This window comes from Filicampus tigris, chromosome 8, assembly GCF_054856515.1.
Source record: "Filicampus tigris isolate MCC_2025a chromosome 8, RoL_Ftig_1.0, whole genome shotgun sequence".
Taxonomy (NCBI): domain Eukaryota; kingdom Metazoa; phylum Chordata; class Actinopteri; order Syngnathiformes; family Syngnathidae; genus Filicampus; species Filicampus tigris.
The window spans coordinates 17,000,522-17,017,741 of record NC_141224.1 but is presented as its reverse complement, the minus strand read 5'-3'; the positions used below and the strand labels follow the sequence as shown (position 1 = coordinate 17,017,741).

The following is a 17,220-nucleotide window of genomic DNA, read 5'->3' as shown; positions in this document are numbered from 1 at the left end:
CTTTTTCTCTCATTGTTTTCCTCTTTGCAAATAGACATAGGGAAAACACAGTCACTCCTTTCATTGCTGGCTGTGAATCAAAGTTGTTGAAAGTGTTGTTTTTTTCTGTCATCTGTACTGACAATAGCAAAATATGGAGCAGACAGCTAAAAACAGTTCAATATGCAGTCCACGTCTACTGAGGTGTTCTGAAGATTCACACAATATGACACAAACATTTAGTTTGGGGCATTTTAAACTTCAAACTGCCACTTTTATCTGAGTGTGTGTGTGTGTGTGTGGGGGGGGGGGTGCGTGCGTGTAAAACCATAAATCAGTCTGTGAAATGACACCGTCAAGAGTGAACTATCAAGTTATTAAATCCAAGTGGAGTTTTGGCAAGCATCTGAGCGTTCAATTCACACTGCCAACATTCCTCTTACATTTCCAACAACAAACATAATAATGTCTGTCAGTAATACAATTAATTTGATGAAGTACTTCTTTGCATCACTATCATTCATTTTGTAACTGTGGCGTATAATATTTATGGTAGGAGACATAGAGCATGGCTGATATGAAATGCACTCCTGCTAAATGACAATGTTTTAATGTTGAACCATTGATCACTGTAGGGGTGAATTGACAGGCCATTGATAGATGGGTTGTCAGGTGGCATAAAAGCAAAATTATGTAAAAGTGCAAAAACAAAATATATGCATTAAAACATCTGTGTGACCTGTCTTTAACACAAATGACCAATGACCACTGTAACGACAGCAAAAAGGTCAAATCAGGTGACTTGCAACTGTGGTACAAAATGCTGTTCATACTCGCTTTTAAATCCAAGCTATGGGAGAGAGGAGGACGGGAGAATCAACGGCTTGAAGAACTGGTTGGTCTTCATGAAGTCAATTAACCATGATACAATGTGAAGGACTATGGGCAGGTTTCAACAGCATATAATGTCTTTCTAAGGAAACCCAATTACTTCTGAATTCAACTATTCAATGCACAACACAGACAACATGCCTGGAGCTGCATGTAGTGTTTCATCATGCAGCAGGACAAGACGGGGTAGATCAATGTCAGACGGGGTTTTTGCCAGCAAGACATGGTTCACCCGTGAACTGAATGAACTCACTGCATGGCATACTATGTAAATCTAAATGCCCCCCAACTGGTTGTCTTTCTCCCTCCATGGTCCCCCACTCCTCTGCCTCACTTGCATTCATACATACATGAATACTGTCACATACCAGCGGATGTGGGTCAAAGTTGAAGCTGAAATGGATGACTGACTTTCCAATGAAGACAAATGTGTGTATGAAGCACGTGCATATGCATGTGTGGAAGCATGTTTGTGAATGTTCCTTGCAGAGCGTAACATAAGTCAGCAAAACTCACGCATGCACACACGCTGCTCTTCTAACATTTGTCAGCTTGTGACTGAAACCGACCACCAGTGTTTCATCACATTCACAGTCGCAACATTGAAATTACAGAAAACACCTCACAGTGAGGAGTTTACACTTTATTTGCAAGTATTTCCCCTTTTACACATGGTATGTTATGGTCTTCATTGAACAGTAACTCAGAAACAACACATGAGAACATGGGTGGGTTATAAAAGGGTATGTGCCTTTATGCAAAAGCGATTAGAGGGCCCTGACAGGACAGTTTGGCGTGTCTATTAAATTTTCCACTCTATGGTTTGAATGGCAAAGGGCCCCATGTTGGAGCATGTTGATCAGATAGGACCACCCATGGAGGCTTCAACCTGGTGGCGTGACCATTCATCACTTGCTTTGAGGCACTCTTGATGGGTGAGGGGCTTTGTACCAGGGCAACATGACAGCGCTTATATGGAATGTGAAATGGAGTATGTGCTTGTATGAGAGGCTTACAGTGTAAACCTATACATGTGTATCACCATATATACATACTATAGGCCACATCAGTTGTGTTTACGGATTCAAAAATGAAGCACAGAAAGAAACGAACACTGCGAAACACAGCGGAAGCTTGGTTATGTTCTGGGGCTACTTTACAGAATGTTTATAAACTGTGAAGGGTACAATGACATCTAAAGACTATCAAGGAATTGTGGAGCAAAATGTGTAACTAAATGTGCAGCCAAAACAACAAAAACTGGTTAAAGAACAAAACACTGGACCATTTACATTTTTTACGATCCCTGATTCAGTAATCAATATCCAATTGGACATCTGTTTAAGGAGCGAAAGGCTACCAGTTTGGTACACACTACTGAAATAATAAATTTGCCCAAATTACCTTTAATAATGTTATGACTTGATGATTAATCAAGTGTAGTAAGAGGTCATTCGTTGTGACTGTTGTCAGTTGCTATAGTCTTTATGTTGTCACTTTTAGTGAGTAATATAGGATTGGGCATGGCCTGATGTCACGTCATGACGTCAACCTTTTTTTGATGTCTTCTGCATCCAGCCCTGCTTTCTGTTGTTACTTTGTATTTTTCACTGCAAAGACTTACCTTTCCACGACACATTTGCTACATAAGCAACATGGTGTATTCAGGTTACTTTCAACTTGTAAACCTAGTGTGTGACGTTCCGCACAATCATCGTTTTTTGTTTGTTTGTGTTTTATAACGTTTTAAGAATCAAGAGAAGTTCCGGGAAAATTTTGATCAGTCGTCCAGCCCTACTGCTTGGCAGACATAAGCAACTCCTGTTGGAGATTACGGAGTATATTTAGAACCTTTCCACCACTGTCAACACAACGGCCGTCCAGCCTGTCTCCAGCGCTTTGCAGCAGATGTCACCACCTGCATCGACCCATCCCTCCACTTCGAATCAAGGATTGATCGTCTTACCGGCTGCTGCTTCGACTTTTCACCGGGAACTCAACATTGCATCACTTGAACATTAGTCTATGAAGGTAGGATCTTATGGCCAGTTCCTGCTGAACTATTATTTGTCTTCAAGAAGCTGCTCTGGAGGTGCACGAGCTGCGAAGACCACCCCTTCTTGTTTCAGTGGTGGACATCTTGCGGCCGTCACCTGTCTTTACATGTCTCCCTCCTGAAGCCGGTCTCCTCCAGCCCCCTCACCTCTCCTTCCGACCGGCTCCGAGGAACGTCCCTCAAGTATTCCTGATCCTTGACCTTTCCCTTCTCATTGAGTTGGTGGTCCTTGTATTGTCATCTTTAATGTGTCATTGGGCATGGCCTGATATCTCACTATTTAAGATCGGGTTGTTCAGTGACACATTGTCAGAAGGTCAAGCTTTCTCCGATGCCTTCTGCATTCAGCCCTGCTCTTGGTTCTTACATTGTAATTTTGTGTTCTGCATCCAGTTCTGCTCTCTGTAGTTACAGTGTATTTTTGTATATAAAGACTTTTCCACTTCTGTGTCCTGTCTGCTTCTGGGTCGTAATGAGGAATCTAGGTACCATTAATTCAGTATTGACAGAAATATGAATCAGGCGTACTAAGAGGTACTTTATGAAAATGTGCATTCGGGTGATGCAGACCTCTGACTGGGGCTGATGTTCACCTTAAAGATGTAGCTGTGAAATACTGATTGGCCGTGGCATAACCCCAAACTTGAACCTGATAAAAATCTAAGGATAGATATGAAAATGGCTGTGCACAGTTCCAATCTGAAAGAGTTTTGCACAATATGCAAAAAAGAAATGGGGAAACTGATTAACAAAAACGGATATCCTAAGCACGGGAGGACCTGAGGCTGCAATGCAAAAATCAATGTGGAGCATGGATTCAAACCACCTTCAAAACTGTGAGGCGGATGTGCTATTTGCGCACCGTGCAGTCGGAAATTAAATGTCTCAAGGAAAATAAAGACAGGTTCCGTTTGTAAACGAATGGTATGAGACAAAGTAGATCTATTTGGCAATCTGGAGAACATCTTTGCCTGTTTCCAAAGTTCAAATTCACAGGAACATGTTTGTTTTTCAGTTGTATACTTGTTTTCTCTCCCAGATCATTAATGGCTGAGAATAAGAGATCTTAGCAAAACTATAGACTACTCTTGTTGTTTCTGTTGCTAAGTGGAGTTTTGCCTGTCAACAAGTGTTGTTCAAATTATTATCAAAAGAAAGAAAGAAATGTGAAAAAATTAATTATGGTTAGCAAACACAGTTTCAGAGAGAAACTAAAAGGAAAACATACTGTACAGTGTGCATCTGGGGATTGAGCCAGAGTTGAGCATTAATGGAGATTAAAGATAAATGCTGTTCAAGACAATTATTGAACTGACTGATGGTTGTGAAAAACAAGCCTCCCTCTGCTGTTCAAAATTTATTTCTCCACAGAGACATCAGGAAGGAAGACAGTCAGCTTAATCAAACAAGGAGCCACACAGACACAAGCAAGAAAGTCGCATGCAGAAAAACAAATGTGGAAAAGGAATTCAAATGTATCAACCTCTTTGCTGTTATGGTGCCATCTTAACTGTTGCATTATTAAAACCTAGAAGAGGTGAGAGGTTTAAAAACAAAACACCTTGGGGCTGACCTGACAGAATATAAATGTTTACTGTACATCTGGCAGCACCATTGCCAGTCATAAAATATATTGGCTTCATTATAGTTTTCAAAGTCACCATAAACATATTCTTTGCAATAATACATTCTATGTGGCCCCACTAGTCTAAACGTGGTATTCTGATTACTAGTGCTGCATTTGTGGAAAATGACTAAGGAAGCAAAATACACATTTTGCCACTTGCCGTCGACTGAAAATTGCATTGGCTCAGCTTGCAAACATCACATGCCAAAAACTCAGAAAACCGGTGAGCCTTGATTTGTCTCCCAATGTTGACATCTCAATGTCCAAATCAAGCAGTAAGGAGAAGGGTACAAAAGAATTACACAGCATTAAAATGCACTGTTCTACGGAACAGTATGCGTAGAGTCTTCGATCAGCCCCTGAACAACAATGATAGCCAGTAGAGAATGGAGGAAATAGGGCACATCAGGGATACCAAGAAATGGCCATCCTTCCAAAACGTAAGACAAGATGATCGGAAAACTGGTCAGTGAGATTTAGCAGAGATATGAGCAGAAGCGACAGGAGCGTGGTTAAAATAATGATGACGGAGTGATGGACTGACAGTGAGTAAACTGGCAGACCGGTGAAATTTACTGATGATCCTAAAATAGCGGTGACAACTGTAATTTAGCAATGACGGAAGTGCGGTTAAAATAACGATAACGAAGCGACGGACTGACGATGAGTTTTTGTTCGACTTGAAATATAATGGACTGACTATGACGGATGGATGGCCCAGTGGTGGGCAAATGACAGACTGGCAACATTTACTAACGCACCCATCTTTGTCAAAGCACTTGCTTCAGTTATCATTCCACTTTCTCTTAAACAACAGACAGGATGACACATTTACACAAGATGCACCTAGTCTTTTGCAGAAAAGCAGAAAGCTCAAAACGTCTTTATCAAAAGTGGCAATGTAGACACAGCTTCCTGGCAGGAACATAGTAACAGAAAGCCTATCACTTTTGGTTGTGTTTTTTTTCTGAACGTAGTGTTCCAAAACACAATTCAATTTGGTGTAAATCGCATACACATTTTATTCAGCTAAGAAAAATGAGACAACTTGAGCCATGTGCACTTTGGCACCACCTGGCTATGCATGGACAGCTATGAATATCCATGAGACTGTGTCAGACGAGGTAAAAGTTAAGACAAGGTATTAGAGCAACATAGATAAATCCATTATTAAGACAGTCAACAAGTCCTGAGATGACTTGACTTATTCATTCTCTGAGGACGACCTTCATACTAACTGTAGTGTTTACATTACTCTTAATCTGACAAGTGAACAGATTACACTTTCTCAGTGACTACATAAAGAGCAATTGATGTCAAAGCGTGTGACGATGGCTTTGTGTGTTTATCCGTCAAGATACATAGTTCAAAGGTTGCCACCACAAATAGAAGCCATGTATGGCAGGTTGGTGACGAGGTTGTTTGATCTACATTCTCAGTATCTGAACTCACAGCCATTGTCTTAAGGTGTATATGAATTCTATAGTAATTCATGCTCACTCTCCTTTTCTCTTTATCCTGTCAACCTGAACTGGCAGTTTTTACCTCAACATTGCATGTTTTTTTAATGTTCAGGGAGGAAATTGGCTAAAACGTACACTAACACCAAAAACATTGTTTCAAGTTTTCGAGGACCTTTGTTGCTAAACAACATTTCCCAGCATACCACAAGTAATGAGACAGTAGGGAGATGTTACTTTTACGAAACACAGGCCACAGTGTCTGAAGATGCAACCCAGCTCAAAACATCCAAATAAAAGTATATACCAAAAGTATATATGGTAATTGAAAAGCGAGCTGATGCAATTTACTGTATATCATGAGGACTACATGAATGCTCCTGACAATGATTTATTGTGTCTCAGTCCAATAACAAAGCAAAGGTGACGAAACTACAGCCCGGGGGCCATTTGCGGCCCACCGTCCATTTTCTGGCAGCCCTATTCGGCCCAGGTTTGACGCACATCACAACTGATGAATTTGATAAAGAGCTTTTCTAAGATATGAAAAGAAGCTATTCATCCATTTTCCGACCGCTAAACTTATTCTCACTAGGTCTCAGGTTCGCTGGAGCCTATCCCAGCTGTCTTCGGACGATAGGCTAAATAGTAATATTTCTCTTTGTAATGCCTTATGAATGAAGATATTTCAGTTTCAGAAGCAAATATGTTTTCCTCCACTTTCTCCTGTCTGTGTCAAGGTCTGATTTGTGAACATATCACATTAATGATTAACTCTGATCCTCAAGTAAACAATGCTTTAAAAATCATACAGTAAATTACAGTAATAAATCGTTGGAGGTACCTTGTGGACCCAGAAGGAAACACACGTAATGTATTGTTTTCTGCTGATGTACCGTACTGTCACATTATGGACTCAATTAATATTGTGTTGCATTGACATTCTGACAGTTTATTGATAACTATTTGAAACTGATGAAATTTAAGGGTATAAAGAGAACTTAATTACATGGCTGTGTTTTTTCACCACTCAAAATAAATTTACACACAAACCACTCAAAATAAATTCACACAAACGACAGCACAAATGTCAGTAGGGTTGTTAATTTCATCTCTGCAGTATGTTTGCAGTATTGTAAGAAGTGAAATCTGGTGATTTATTGTAGAGAGAGAAAAAAAGTGACTCAAACTGGTTCAGCATTTGAGCATTTGGCGGATTAGAAAAAAAAAATCGGAATTGTACATTGCATGAACAAAATGTTGCATATGTGCAAAAAAAAGTTGGAATTGGGCTACAGTGTCTATAAGTGATGGAAATTAAGAGGTTTAAAATGTACCGGTACTAATTATTTCCAGTTTTGCTGATGTCACACCAAGACGTAGTGGGGGATTTTTGCAGGAGAAAAAACTGGCATTTCAGGTGAAATTATTTATAGATTTCTTCAAAATTGATTGATGGTATTAAAAAAAGAATGTAAATTTAAAAATGCAGAGAGTGTGTTGGTGGAAAATGGACCATCTTGACAACAGAGTTCCTTTAACTTTTAATAAGAGGTCTTAAATCAAGATTTTGCGGTGTCAAAAACCTCAAGTTTGAAGGGGTTTCCAGATCAACTGGGATACCTCAGACAGCGTTTTTTTACAGGGTTCATATTGCTGGCGTCAGGCCAAAAACCTCATAAGTCACATTTTGGTGAATGAATTTATTTTTTTTTTTTCAAAAATGTATTGTTAAGACTTTTGGATTAATGGACAGATTTATTAAGATGATATATAATATTTAGGTAAATGTGAAACAATGATTTCTTAGTTTCTCACATTTAAACTTCATTTATTTGTTATTCCTTTTTTATTCGGGTATGTGAATGTCCGCGGTGTTGTGTACGTATGCGCGATGCCAAGGATACAAATACCAGCTGACAGTCGTTTGTCATTTCATCTCAACCATCAATCAGGAGCACACAGCCCGTTGGTATGTGGTCATCTACTAACACAGATTCTCATGCCATTTTTGTTATTTATATACTTTTCATTAGCGTCTATTATTATGTGTCCGCACCAGCACTCAAAACTAAGTTTAAATGGGGAGTTTAAGTAGTTTGCAAGTTGCGGACGCTCGAGCACAGAGACGCATCGAGGCGCACGTGATCGATCATGGCAATATGAGTAACTGATATTTTATTCTTGCATTGTGGTGGATTGGACGTTGTAACTGCTACATCAACTGCAATGTCTTTGTTGAAGTCTGTGTAGAAGCGATTTTGTGGGCAGCGCATTTTTTGGTTACCGGTGACTGGCAGCAGGGACACGTTGTGCGCATGAGCCAGAGGCGCTATGCCTTATCAGTAATGTAGTTGGTAATGATTATTTTGAACACGTTTTGTGATTAAAATAAAATTAAACCTTTTGTTGAAATAATGACGATATGCTATACATTTACAACACTATTGACACTAGCTATAAATATCAATCTTGTATAATAATTGTGATAATGTGATTTATTAGTATCATATGTAATTTATTAGAAGATACCATCATAGTGAAATCTTGTTTATCTGTTTTGTTCCAGGTTTATGACCTGTGGTTTACTGTTCAATAAACAAAAACAAACACGAGATGTGACCGGTGTGTGCTTCTGATGAGCCCATTCGGAGGGCAAAACTAAAATATCCGAAAATCTATACTATTGGTCAGTCCACATGCGTGGGTGTTACTTTTACACATCGCTGACAAATCTAAAATGTTGAAAATCGCTTGCTCTCTTTCATGATGCAATGCTAATGGTTGAATAAACTTGCCATTTTGGGAGTTTCTTTCGTAGGTACAAGGTTTTGGCCCGATGCCAGCGATATACTTTTTAGCAGTAGTTCTCCATGACATTCAAAAATGTTTTACCTAATTTCCAAAACAATCACATTTCAGTTGGACAACTCTAAATGATTGAGGTGCACAAAGCAAAAAACAAACAAGGTCATCATCTGAAACACTGTAGTTAGTACCTCCCAATCAAGTATGGACACATGTAATACTTTATCATGCTTTAATTGCAACAGCAGCAAAACTAACAAACTAACAGCTATCATGTTTTTGTAATCACGTGAAAACAAATAAACCATCTGACCTTGACTGAGTGTATTGAAAAAAAAAATCTAAGAGTGGCCCTTGCCTCTTTTGATCTTTCTGTAGGGAATAAAAACCTTGGACAACCTTGGCTTTAGGTATTTTTAAAAATTGTCTGAACTTCTCTTAACTTAAATTCTTCAAACTTAATTTTTTAGGTACTTGACTTGGCATTTCTCACTGAGATATTTTTAACCAGTATTAATATCAAACCTACGAACTTTTATTTAAATTGTATTAATTTTATTTTACATAGGAAAGGTTAAATTCAGGTTGAAGCAGCCATTCCAACCATCCAAAGCATCTTGACAGACCACCATTTTTCGGAAATCTTGTCATGTTACTCATGTGATTCTTAAGGTTTTATGCCTCACTCCTATCTACTCACCTGATAACCCTCCAAATTACTCGAGGTCAGGGACCCTGGAGGTGGTGCTGGTGCCCTCCTCTTCTTGGTGTCACACTTTGGTGACGTCCTGACAACATTCATGACTGAGTGTGGCGGGTCGAAGGTTGTAGGTTGATGCACTTTGTTGGGAACAGCCTGGACTGCTGATAGTGCCTAGGGATATACAGAGGGTGTCAAGTCAAATTTCCCAATATCCACCTGAAAACGCACACAAACTCAAATAAGACAGCTTCATCTTTTCAAATAAACGCAGTATACTGTACTAGGGTGATATTTAATGCATTCTAATAACAAAGCTGATGCAGTTACCAAAACACCCATGGAAACAATAGTTAATTTTATGTTAAATAATCAAACAACAAAAATGTTAGATGGCCTCGATAAAAATAATGATACTATACTATTTCATAGTTGTTCGTTTTTTGTTTTTTTTTTAAGATTTATGTGAATGCTAAAGGCAAATTTTCACCTGTTCACAATTCAGCCCACCCCTCATAAGAAAACTTAATCAGGGACAGGGCTCTTGAATCTCTGAAGGGTACAACCAAAACTCAAGACAATGGAAGATTTCTGGAGTGAATTGTGCTGACTAGTGTCGTAGTCCTCAAATACGATAAGGATTAGGGCTAAATGATTTAAAAAAAATAATAATAATAATAATTGAATACAATTTTTTTATAATGCCCATAAAATGCTAAATATTGGGCTGGTTGTTTTGATATTTTCAGAGATTGATGTGGGTACAGACATTAATGTTGGTGATGATTGGTTGTAGTTTTCTAACACTAAGCGACGTTAAGCTTTTCCTCTACAGTGAACATCTATGGATGGACAAAGGACTAATGCCTCTAAGATCCAAAATACAGTGGCGATTGTTTTGATATTTTCAGAGGTTGAAGTGGGCATAAGGAGAGATGCGTATGCAAATTTTGATAACGATTGGTCATAGATTTCTGACATGAACCAAGACTTCATCACACGCTTGCGGCCGGTGAGAGGAGACGACCAGCAGAAAGCCCTGACAGCTCCACGAGACAGAGAGCGACCAGGCTCATAGGCCAGCAACAGTTCAAGCCCCCGGGAGCTACCTGCAGTCACAGCAGCACTAGAGACACTGCCCCACTAAAACGGAGAAGGACCTCCAGAGATGGATCACATCTAGGTGCAGTTGGCGACGCAGTTCAATGGCTGGTCGACAGAGGAGACGGCAGCCCAAGAAGTCGGCCTTGCCTCGGAAGGCACAGCCTCCAGCTCATCACAGAGCTCCAACCACAAGAGTCACTTGATTGGCAGGCCAGAGAGGGAGCCATGTGAAATGTTGATGCCTGAAGTGACAGCCTGTTTAACCGGCGACAAAGAGACGAGAGGTTTGGCGCCTATGCTGCAGACCTCCAGCGTTATGCACAGAAAGGATCCAGCACCCTTGACGCTGTGGCTCCAGAGGAGTTGACTCTGCAGGCATTCATCCAGGGTCTCCAAGGAGCACATTCTCCTGCATATGTGCCAAAGACCCCAGCAATGGCCCTGAGTTAACCCATTAAGCCCAGGAGCGCATAATCGCATTTCTATCACTAGAGCCGGGAGCGCTGTTGCGTCTTTCTACCTTTCAAACCGGTGGAGCGGATATGTCACTGTCCTTTTTAAATCTAATTCTCTGTCTCTTAGCCAACCTAATACATCAGAATATACACGTGACGGTGTCGCAGAATTTTTTCTAAGTACCGGCAGTGATATATAGACACCGTGCACGATCAGTGGAACCAGTCGAACATGATATGATATGGTTTGTAGACAATTACGATATTGACGTCTTTGAAACAGAATAGAGGATGGTAATTACCACTCGATTTTTTTAAATTAAAATAGTGCTTCACGTTATTTTTACATCTTCGATGGAAACAGTAAATAATAATAAATTCTGCCTGTGTGAAAGCCACATGTCTAAGCCCTTTAATTATTTTGGAATTGTGTTTCTGTCTTCTACAGGGGCTGAGATATTAATCATTTTGTAAGTGTTGAATTTCTGGGAGAACTTCAGGTTTTCAAGGATAATTCCAAAGGCAACCTTAGGTTTTGGGGAGCTGTTGAGAAAGGCGTTAAGGCCTTATTGGGTTAAGCAAAGCTCGTCAAGCACGATAGCACCGTCATTTGGAGACAGCAGGGCCTTGGGAGAGAGCGGCAGCACTGATGGCAACAAGGATGCGGCCCACCAGGCCAACAGCACAACCTGGCAACAATGACAGCGCAGGGACTGAAGGACCAGCCGGCGGCCTGAGGTGGAGTGTCATTGGTATGGGGGAGCCGGGGCACATCGCCCGCCACTGCACGGCGTCAGCATCGCAAAGTCCATCTCCCCATGCGGAGCCAGATCTACGCCTGGGTCAAGTAGGTCAGGCACATGGACTGTAGTACCATGACTGTTACATTCATGGCAAACCACGCCGGGCCCTGGTGGACACTGTTGTCTCCGAGCTGCAAGAGCCCTCAAGCACCACATCACCACTATCACTGGGGCATGACCCAAGATTTGGGGCATAAAAGCCCTACCAGTAACTGTGGCTGCGACACGAGTTGTCCACCATTTTCGATTGACAGGAATCAGAGAACTTTGCACCAGAAGCCTTGATCTGCTGACTGAGCGGAATGCAGTGATGGATTTGGCTGGAGCCACATTGCATCTTGAGGCTGAAGTTGTTGTACCACAACCAGGTGGGAAGGCTGACGACGAAAAGGGTACATTGTATTGGAGACCTCTGGCCCTACAATGGGTGCCATGGGCGGCAGCAATCCACACGCCGCAGCCACCTTTATGGGAGAATGTCGACATGGGCGTGTTGCGGAGCAAGACGAGGTGGCTCCGATCGCGGTGGCTCGATATGACAGACCCATGCAGCAGGAACCGGTGGGGGCACCCTTGTGGAGGTCAGGTGCCTGACAACTCCTACGAAGAGGAGACCCAGCCGGCAGTGGGCAGGCGAGTACGGGTCCACAGCACACACCAGAGTGGGGAGTCGTGAGCTGTGGCCAACAGCAGCTCTTAAATCAATGTGCATTCTTTTACCGCTTGTGGGAATAAAGCGACTAAAGACCATCAGCGAATGCCACCCTGTACAGGACTCGACGAACATACAAACAAGTTAAACAGCTTAAATACTAAGAATGTAATTCTAAAAAGATCTGTTAGTAATAGCCATAGTATCATCTGCGTCAAATATTTCGGAAAATCAGAGGAAAAATACCGGTTGCTTAATAATTTCCAATGCAGTGCATACAGAACTACAGTGTCACAAAAGTGCCATTAAGTTCTGCCATTAAGTAGAATTAATCAGAGCTAAAGTTAGAACATGAAACGAAAGGGAAATAACACTGCTTCTGACACTTGCGGTGGAAAAAATGTAATAATCATTTGGAGGCTAAGTCCCATTGGCAATTTGCATTCCATATTTATTATACTGTACTGTATATTCGTTTATTGGCAAAGTCTGAGAACCTGGCAGTTTTTGTCTCATGCAACAAGCTCTAGTTCCTTTCCGCTAAAAAAAATATATGTACAATATATCTTTTATTTTTTAGAAGATAAACATCATGTGGCCTTCAACGACTATTAGAAACGATCACAATTGTCAAGAAAAGTGTCTACATTTTCATTTATGTTGACAAGTTTCATCAGAATGCGAAATTCAGTGCTGACAGAGCCACACACAACCTTAATTCTTTGAATAAGAACAAAGTCCAGGAAAGATGTAAATTATGAATCTTGCTCTCTGTGTTGTCTGATTGACAGAGAAAGACAAAGGAAACTTGGAGATGGCGTGTGTGTCAAATGGAGTCTGAAAGAACAAAAATAAATAATACAAGTGAAGCCTTGATGCAACTTCCATTTGGACCCCTAAAAAAGAAGAATGTTTCCACCTCACCATAAACATATTGTTCAAAGTGATATGAACTCTGTCTGACTTTTTCACCTGCTCTCTACTTCCTCACTCTGTGGTAAACAATCAAAATCGGGACGATTCCAATCTCTAAATGCAGAGGTGCAACTAAATTCAATTCCTGTATAACCTAACCTAACCTATAACCTAAAACAACTTGCCATAGGAGCCCGTCACTGCCGTTTTAGCACAAACACAGTTAGTTACATGGTTAGGCCCCTAATGAACAATTACAGAAGATAGGCTTTAGCGCAGATGTAGCCAAGCTAATGTGATGCCTTGCCAATAAGCCCGTGTATGCACAAAAATATGTGTGTGGTCAGAAAGAAGGTACCGGTCGGCATCAAAGGCCATTACAAAGTCAGATTATGGCTAAGAATGAAAACAATAAAATAGCCAGTTGCTACAACTCAGATTTCAATCAATTTTGATAATTTCACCGATTAATGCAACATATGGAACAATTGACAAATAATTCATGCTAGTTGTCATTTGTAAAAAGAAAATGGTATGATATTCAAAAATATAGAATAGTCGCAGATCTACTTGAATACCGGTAACACATTTGTGCTGCAGGTGTGTACTAAAAAGGGAGTATAACCACATTTATAATGGCTTGCAAGAGTAAAATACCCCTTTCAAGTTGGTTTTAAATGCCTGACATTAGACATTGACAAACATAACCACTCAGTTGCTCAAGTGGACAAACACCAAGCTAGTGCTTACTGATGAAGATAGAATTTTGGTTATTTTCTGCCCTCTACAGGACACTGAAATAATTCATAATGATTGAAGCCTTACAAATGCAACCGTATCTTTTAATTAAAGTGTTACACTGTGTCAGAGCCTTATCCCCATTCCCAATCATTTCTCTTAACTACAAATACTTTTTCCATCAGAGAACTTTCACATGTTCATCACATAGTGTACATTTTGAGCTTGATCAGAATCAATAGTTATTGGTAGGTGCCTGACTCGTACTATTTTACATGAATGAAACATATTACTACTTAAACCACAAACTACTTTTTATACCCCTCAAGAAAGCATTTCAATGGTATTTTACGAGTATTTCTTCGTAGATGGCTCCACACCATTTTTATTGGCATGTGCAGGCTTCAAGTGCGTGACAGCTCTAGTATGAATGACCACTTAAATTGCACAATGTGTATAACCTACGATCTTAATTAAAGTACGTACCCTCTGCAAATTGGTTCCGGTGACCCAAAGTATATAAAAGTTACAGATACCGTGTGGAAGCTGAGCAAAATTTCACAAGACTCTACAGTATGTTTATGTCTCAGCAACACTTACAGATCTTTGGTCTTCATTTTGGATTATTTTATCATTAGCGTCATCCATGCCCAAAGATGTGGTGTCTGTCTGCAAAAGGAACACACAGCAAACATGCAAAATTCCACATTTAAGCCATGCACTACCTGGCAAAGATATGTGACAAAGTATACTTTTTTTTAAAGTAAATTAAAAAAAAAAAAAGAATAACTTGCACCACTCAATGTTAACCAACGAATTACAATCTTCACTCTCACCTTGGATTTCCTCCTGCCAAATTGGAAAAGTCCCAAAAGGCCTTTTTTAGCCCCCCTGTCCAAACTGTTAGTGCTAGAGTAGATGGTGTCTGGGAAAACAAACACACGATAACAATAACATCTAGTATCAAATGACACCTGGGTGTCCCTGAAAAGCCTTAAGATAGATAAGGGTTAAGGAAAAATTATTTAAACTCAATTAATCAATTTAAATGTCAACATGGGACAGTTTGGAAAAAAAAACTATTCACTGAGTGTCTGAGTGAAAACAAACTGACGAGCATAGCTGCAGTGCAACATTTTTTTCAGCAGAGGACACTACAGGTTTATTATTTCTACTGAGAGATTAGTCTAGTGTAAATTAGGTACATTGGCTCAGTAAAGATTGGGAAACACCGCTCTACAGTCTATAGGCAGGTTGATGAGCAAGCAGCATTTTTGTTAGGATGGATTATGTAATAGCCACAGTTACGGTTGACTAATACCTGAATAGTTTAGAGCTGGAGAGGAAGCCATTTTAGGCTGCAGAACTAGGAAAAACAAATAAAGAATTCAGCTTTAGTGACAAATCAATATAGTTGTCTAGTTATTGCTCGTGACTCATTAACGAGTTATCTTTATTTAGGCACCCCTGGGCACTTCTCAGATGACTAAGATCACAAATTTCAGGTGAACTGCACATAACAGAATGGAGTATCACAAAAAAATAGTATTTTAATACCTGGGACCATTATTGCAAAACAAAGCAAAAATAAAATGGTAAAAGGACAGATTTATCACGATGGTATTTGGACTGTTTACATTTGTTTCCAGAATTATGTAAATGTGCTGTTGGCTTTGACAGTAGCCAATAAGGCATTTCATTCAACTATTATTGGGGTTCAGATCTGGATACAGAATTAGGGTGCGGATGCAACTCATGGATGTCTGCATATTAATTCTCAGAAAAAAAAATGAAATAGCTCAAACAAACCAAAAAATGGTCATGGTTATCAATATTTACCTAGACTCTGAGCATGAACATAGAGCTCCTTGATTCCCAGCTGTGTTAAAGATTGATCCAGTGGTAATTTTTGGCGACTGATGCTGTCCTTAAGGAGCTGGACGGACGTAGGGTCAAACTCGCACTTTTCACAGATGACCGGGATCAGGGCCTGGAGTGGTACTAATGGGTTGACTCGTACCACTGCCTTCTGGCTGCCGTGATAGTTCACCATCAAACGCACTGTTTTCTGACGTAGAGAGCGGAGAGTATATGTAAAAAAACATGTTCATATTCATTTAACAATAGAAAGAGGTCAGGATTCATAGTCAATTATTTTTTAAAAATGCATAATTTGCATGCAGTTGCTATCCTGCAACAATCTTAAAAGAAAAAAAAGGTGGGTATGCTTGATGAAACACTATGTATTAAATAAAATATGTACGTATGAAAATGCATCATATAATGTATAGTATACACAAATATGAAAAAAAATTATGATCATGCAGTGAATCAGGTACAATAAGTACATCAGATACTATACAAACTAAAACAACATTCAGTACGATTTTTGAAATGGGTTGAATTACCTGACATTACATAAAGCAGAGGCTTCTGCAACCATCAGTTCAAGTGTTTTACATTGGTTAACCTATTTAAATAATTATCTAGGTCAATGTCAGATGTCAACATTAACTCTAGAGTCAGATTTACAATACTACATTTTATTCAAATATTACAAAATTACACCATGAATCACTGATCGGTGTGATAGGAAAGAGGAGACTGAGATAGTGTCATCAGTCTCTGGCCTAAAAAACCAGTCGAGGTAAATGTGGAGTGAGAGCAGATACTGAGTCCTGAGAGGGGTAGAGAAATAATGCATGGTAACCAAAGACGAGGCATTCATAAAATATTCAAACTGTGGGTGAAGAGGCATAGCCAAAAAGGAGAGTAAGCGAGAGCATAATAGCGGAAAAGGATGTAATAAGGAAATAAACACACCAAAAAATTATTAAAACAAAAACACACGCGGAAACATCTTACCATGAAGTCTTACAGGACTTGCTTTCTGCCAGTGATCAGAAGCAAAAGGTGGATTTGGGGTAGATATAATAGAGGACTTTAGCATTACGAGCCATTCACGGTAAAAGTTCACTTACTTCCCAAATGTTGTTGTACAATCAGTATAATCATGTTTATTACTACATAAA

The 17,220-nt window shown here is 39.8% G+C and overlaps 1 protein-coding gene across 3 annotated transcripts in view; it reads right to left on the bottom strand.

The window, feature by feature from the left end:
• The window catches only part of cobl (cordon-bleu WH2 repeat protein), a 57,164-nt gene that overhangs the window by 24,473 nt on the left and 15,471 nt on the right, over positions 1-17,220 (bottom strand). For 2 of the 3 annotated variants that reach the window (XM_086037990.1, XM_086037991.1), the window contains 5 exons: positions 16,028-16,256; positions 15,510-15,554; positions 15,025-15,113; positions 14,789-14,857; positions 9,522-9,695 (listed from right to left, as the gene is read on the bottom strand). In XM_086037990.1, the coding sequence (XP_085894116.1) occupies positions 9,522-9,695; positions 14,789-14,857; positions 15,025-15,113; positions 15,510-15,554; positions 16,028-16,256 (606 nt within the window). The remainder of the gene's footprint in view (positions 1-9,521; positions 9,696-14,788; positions 14,858-15,024; positions 15,114-15,509; positions 15,555-16,027; positions 16,257-17,220) is intronic. The other variant, XM_086037992.1, reaches the window with a different exon arrangement.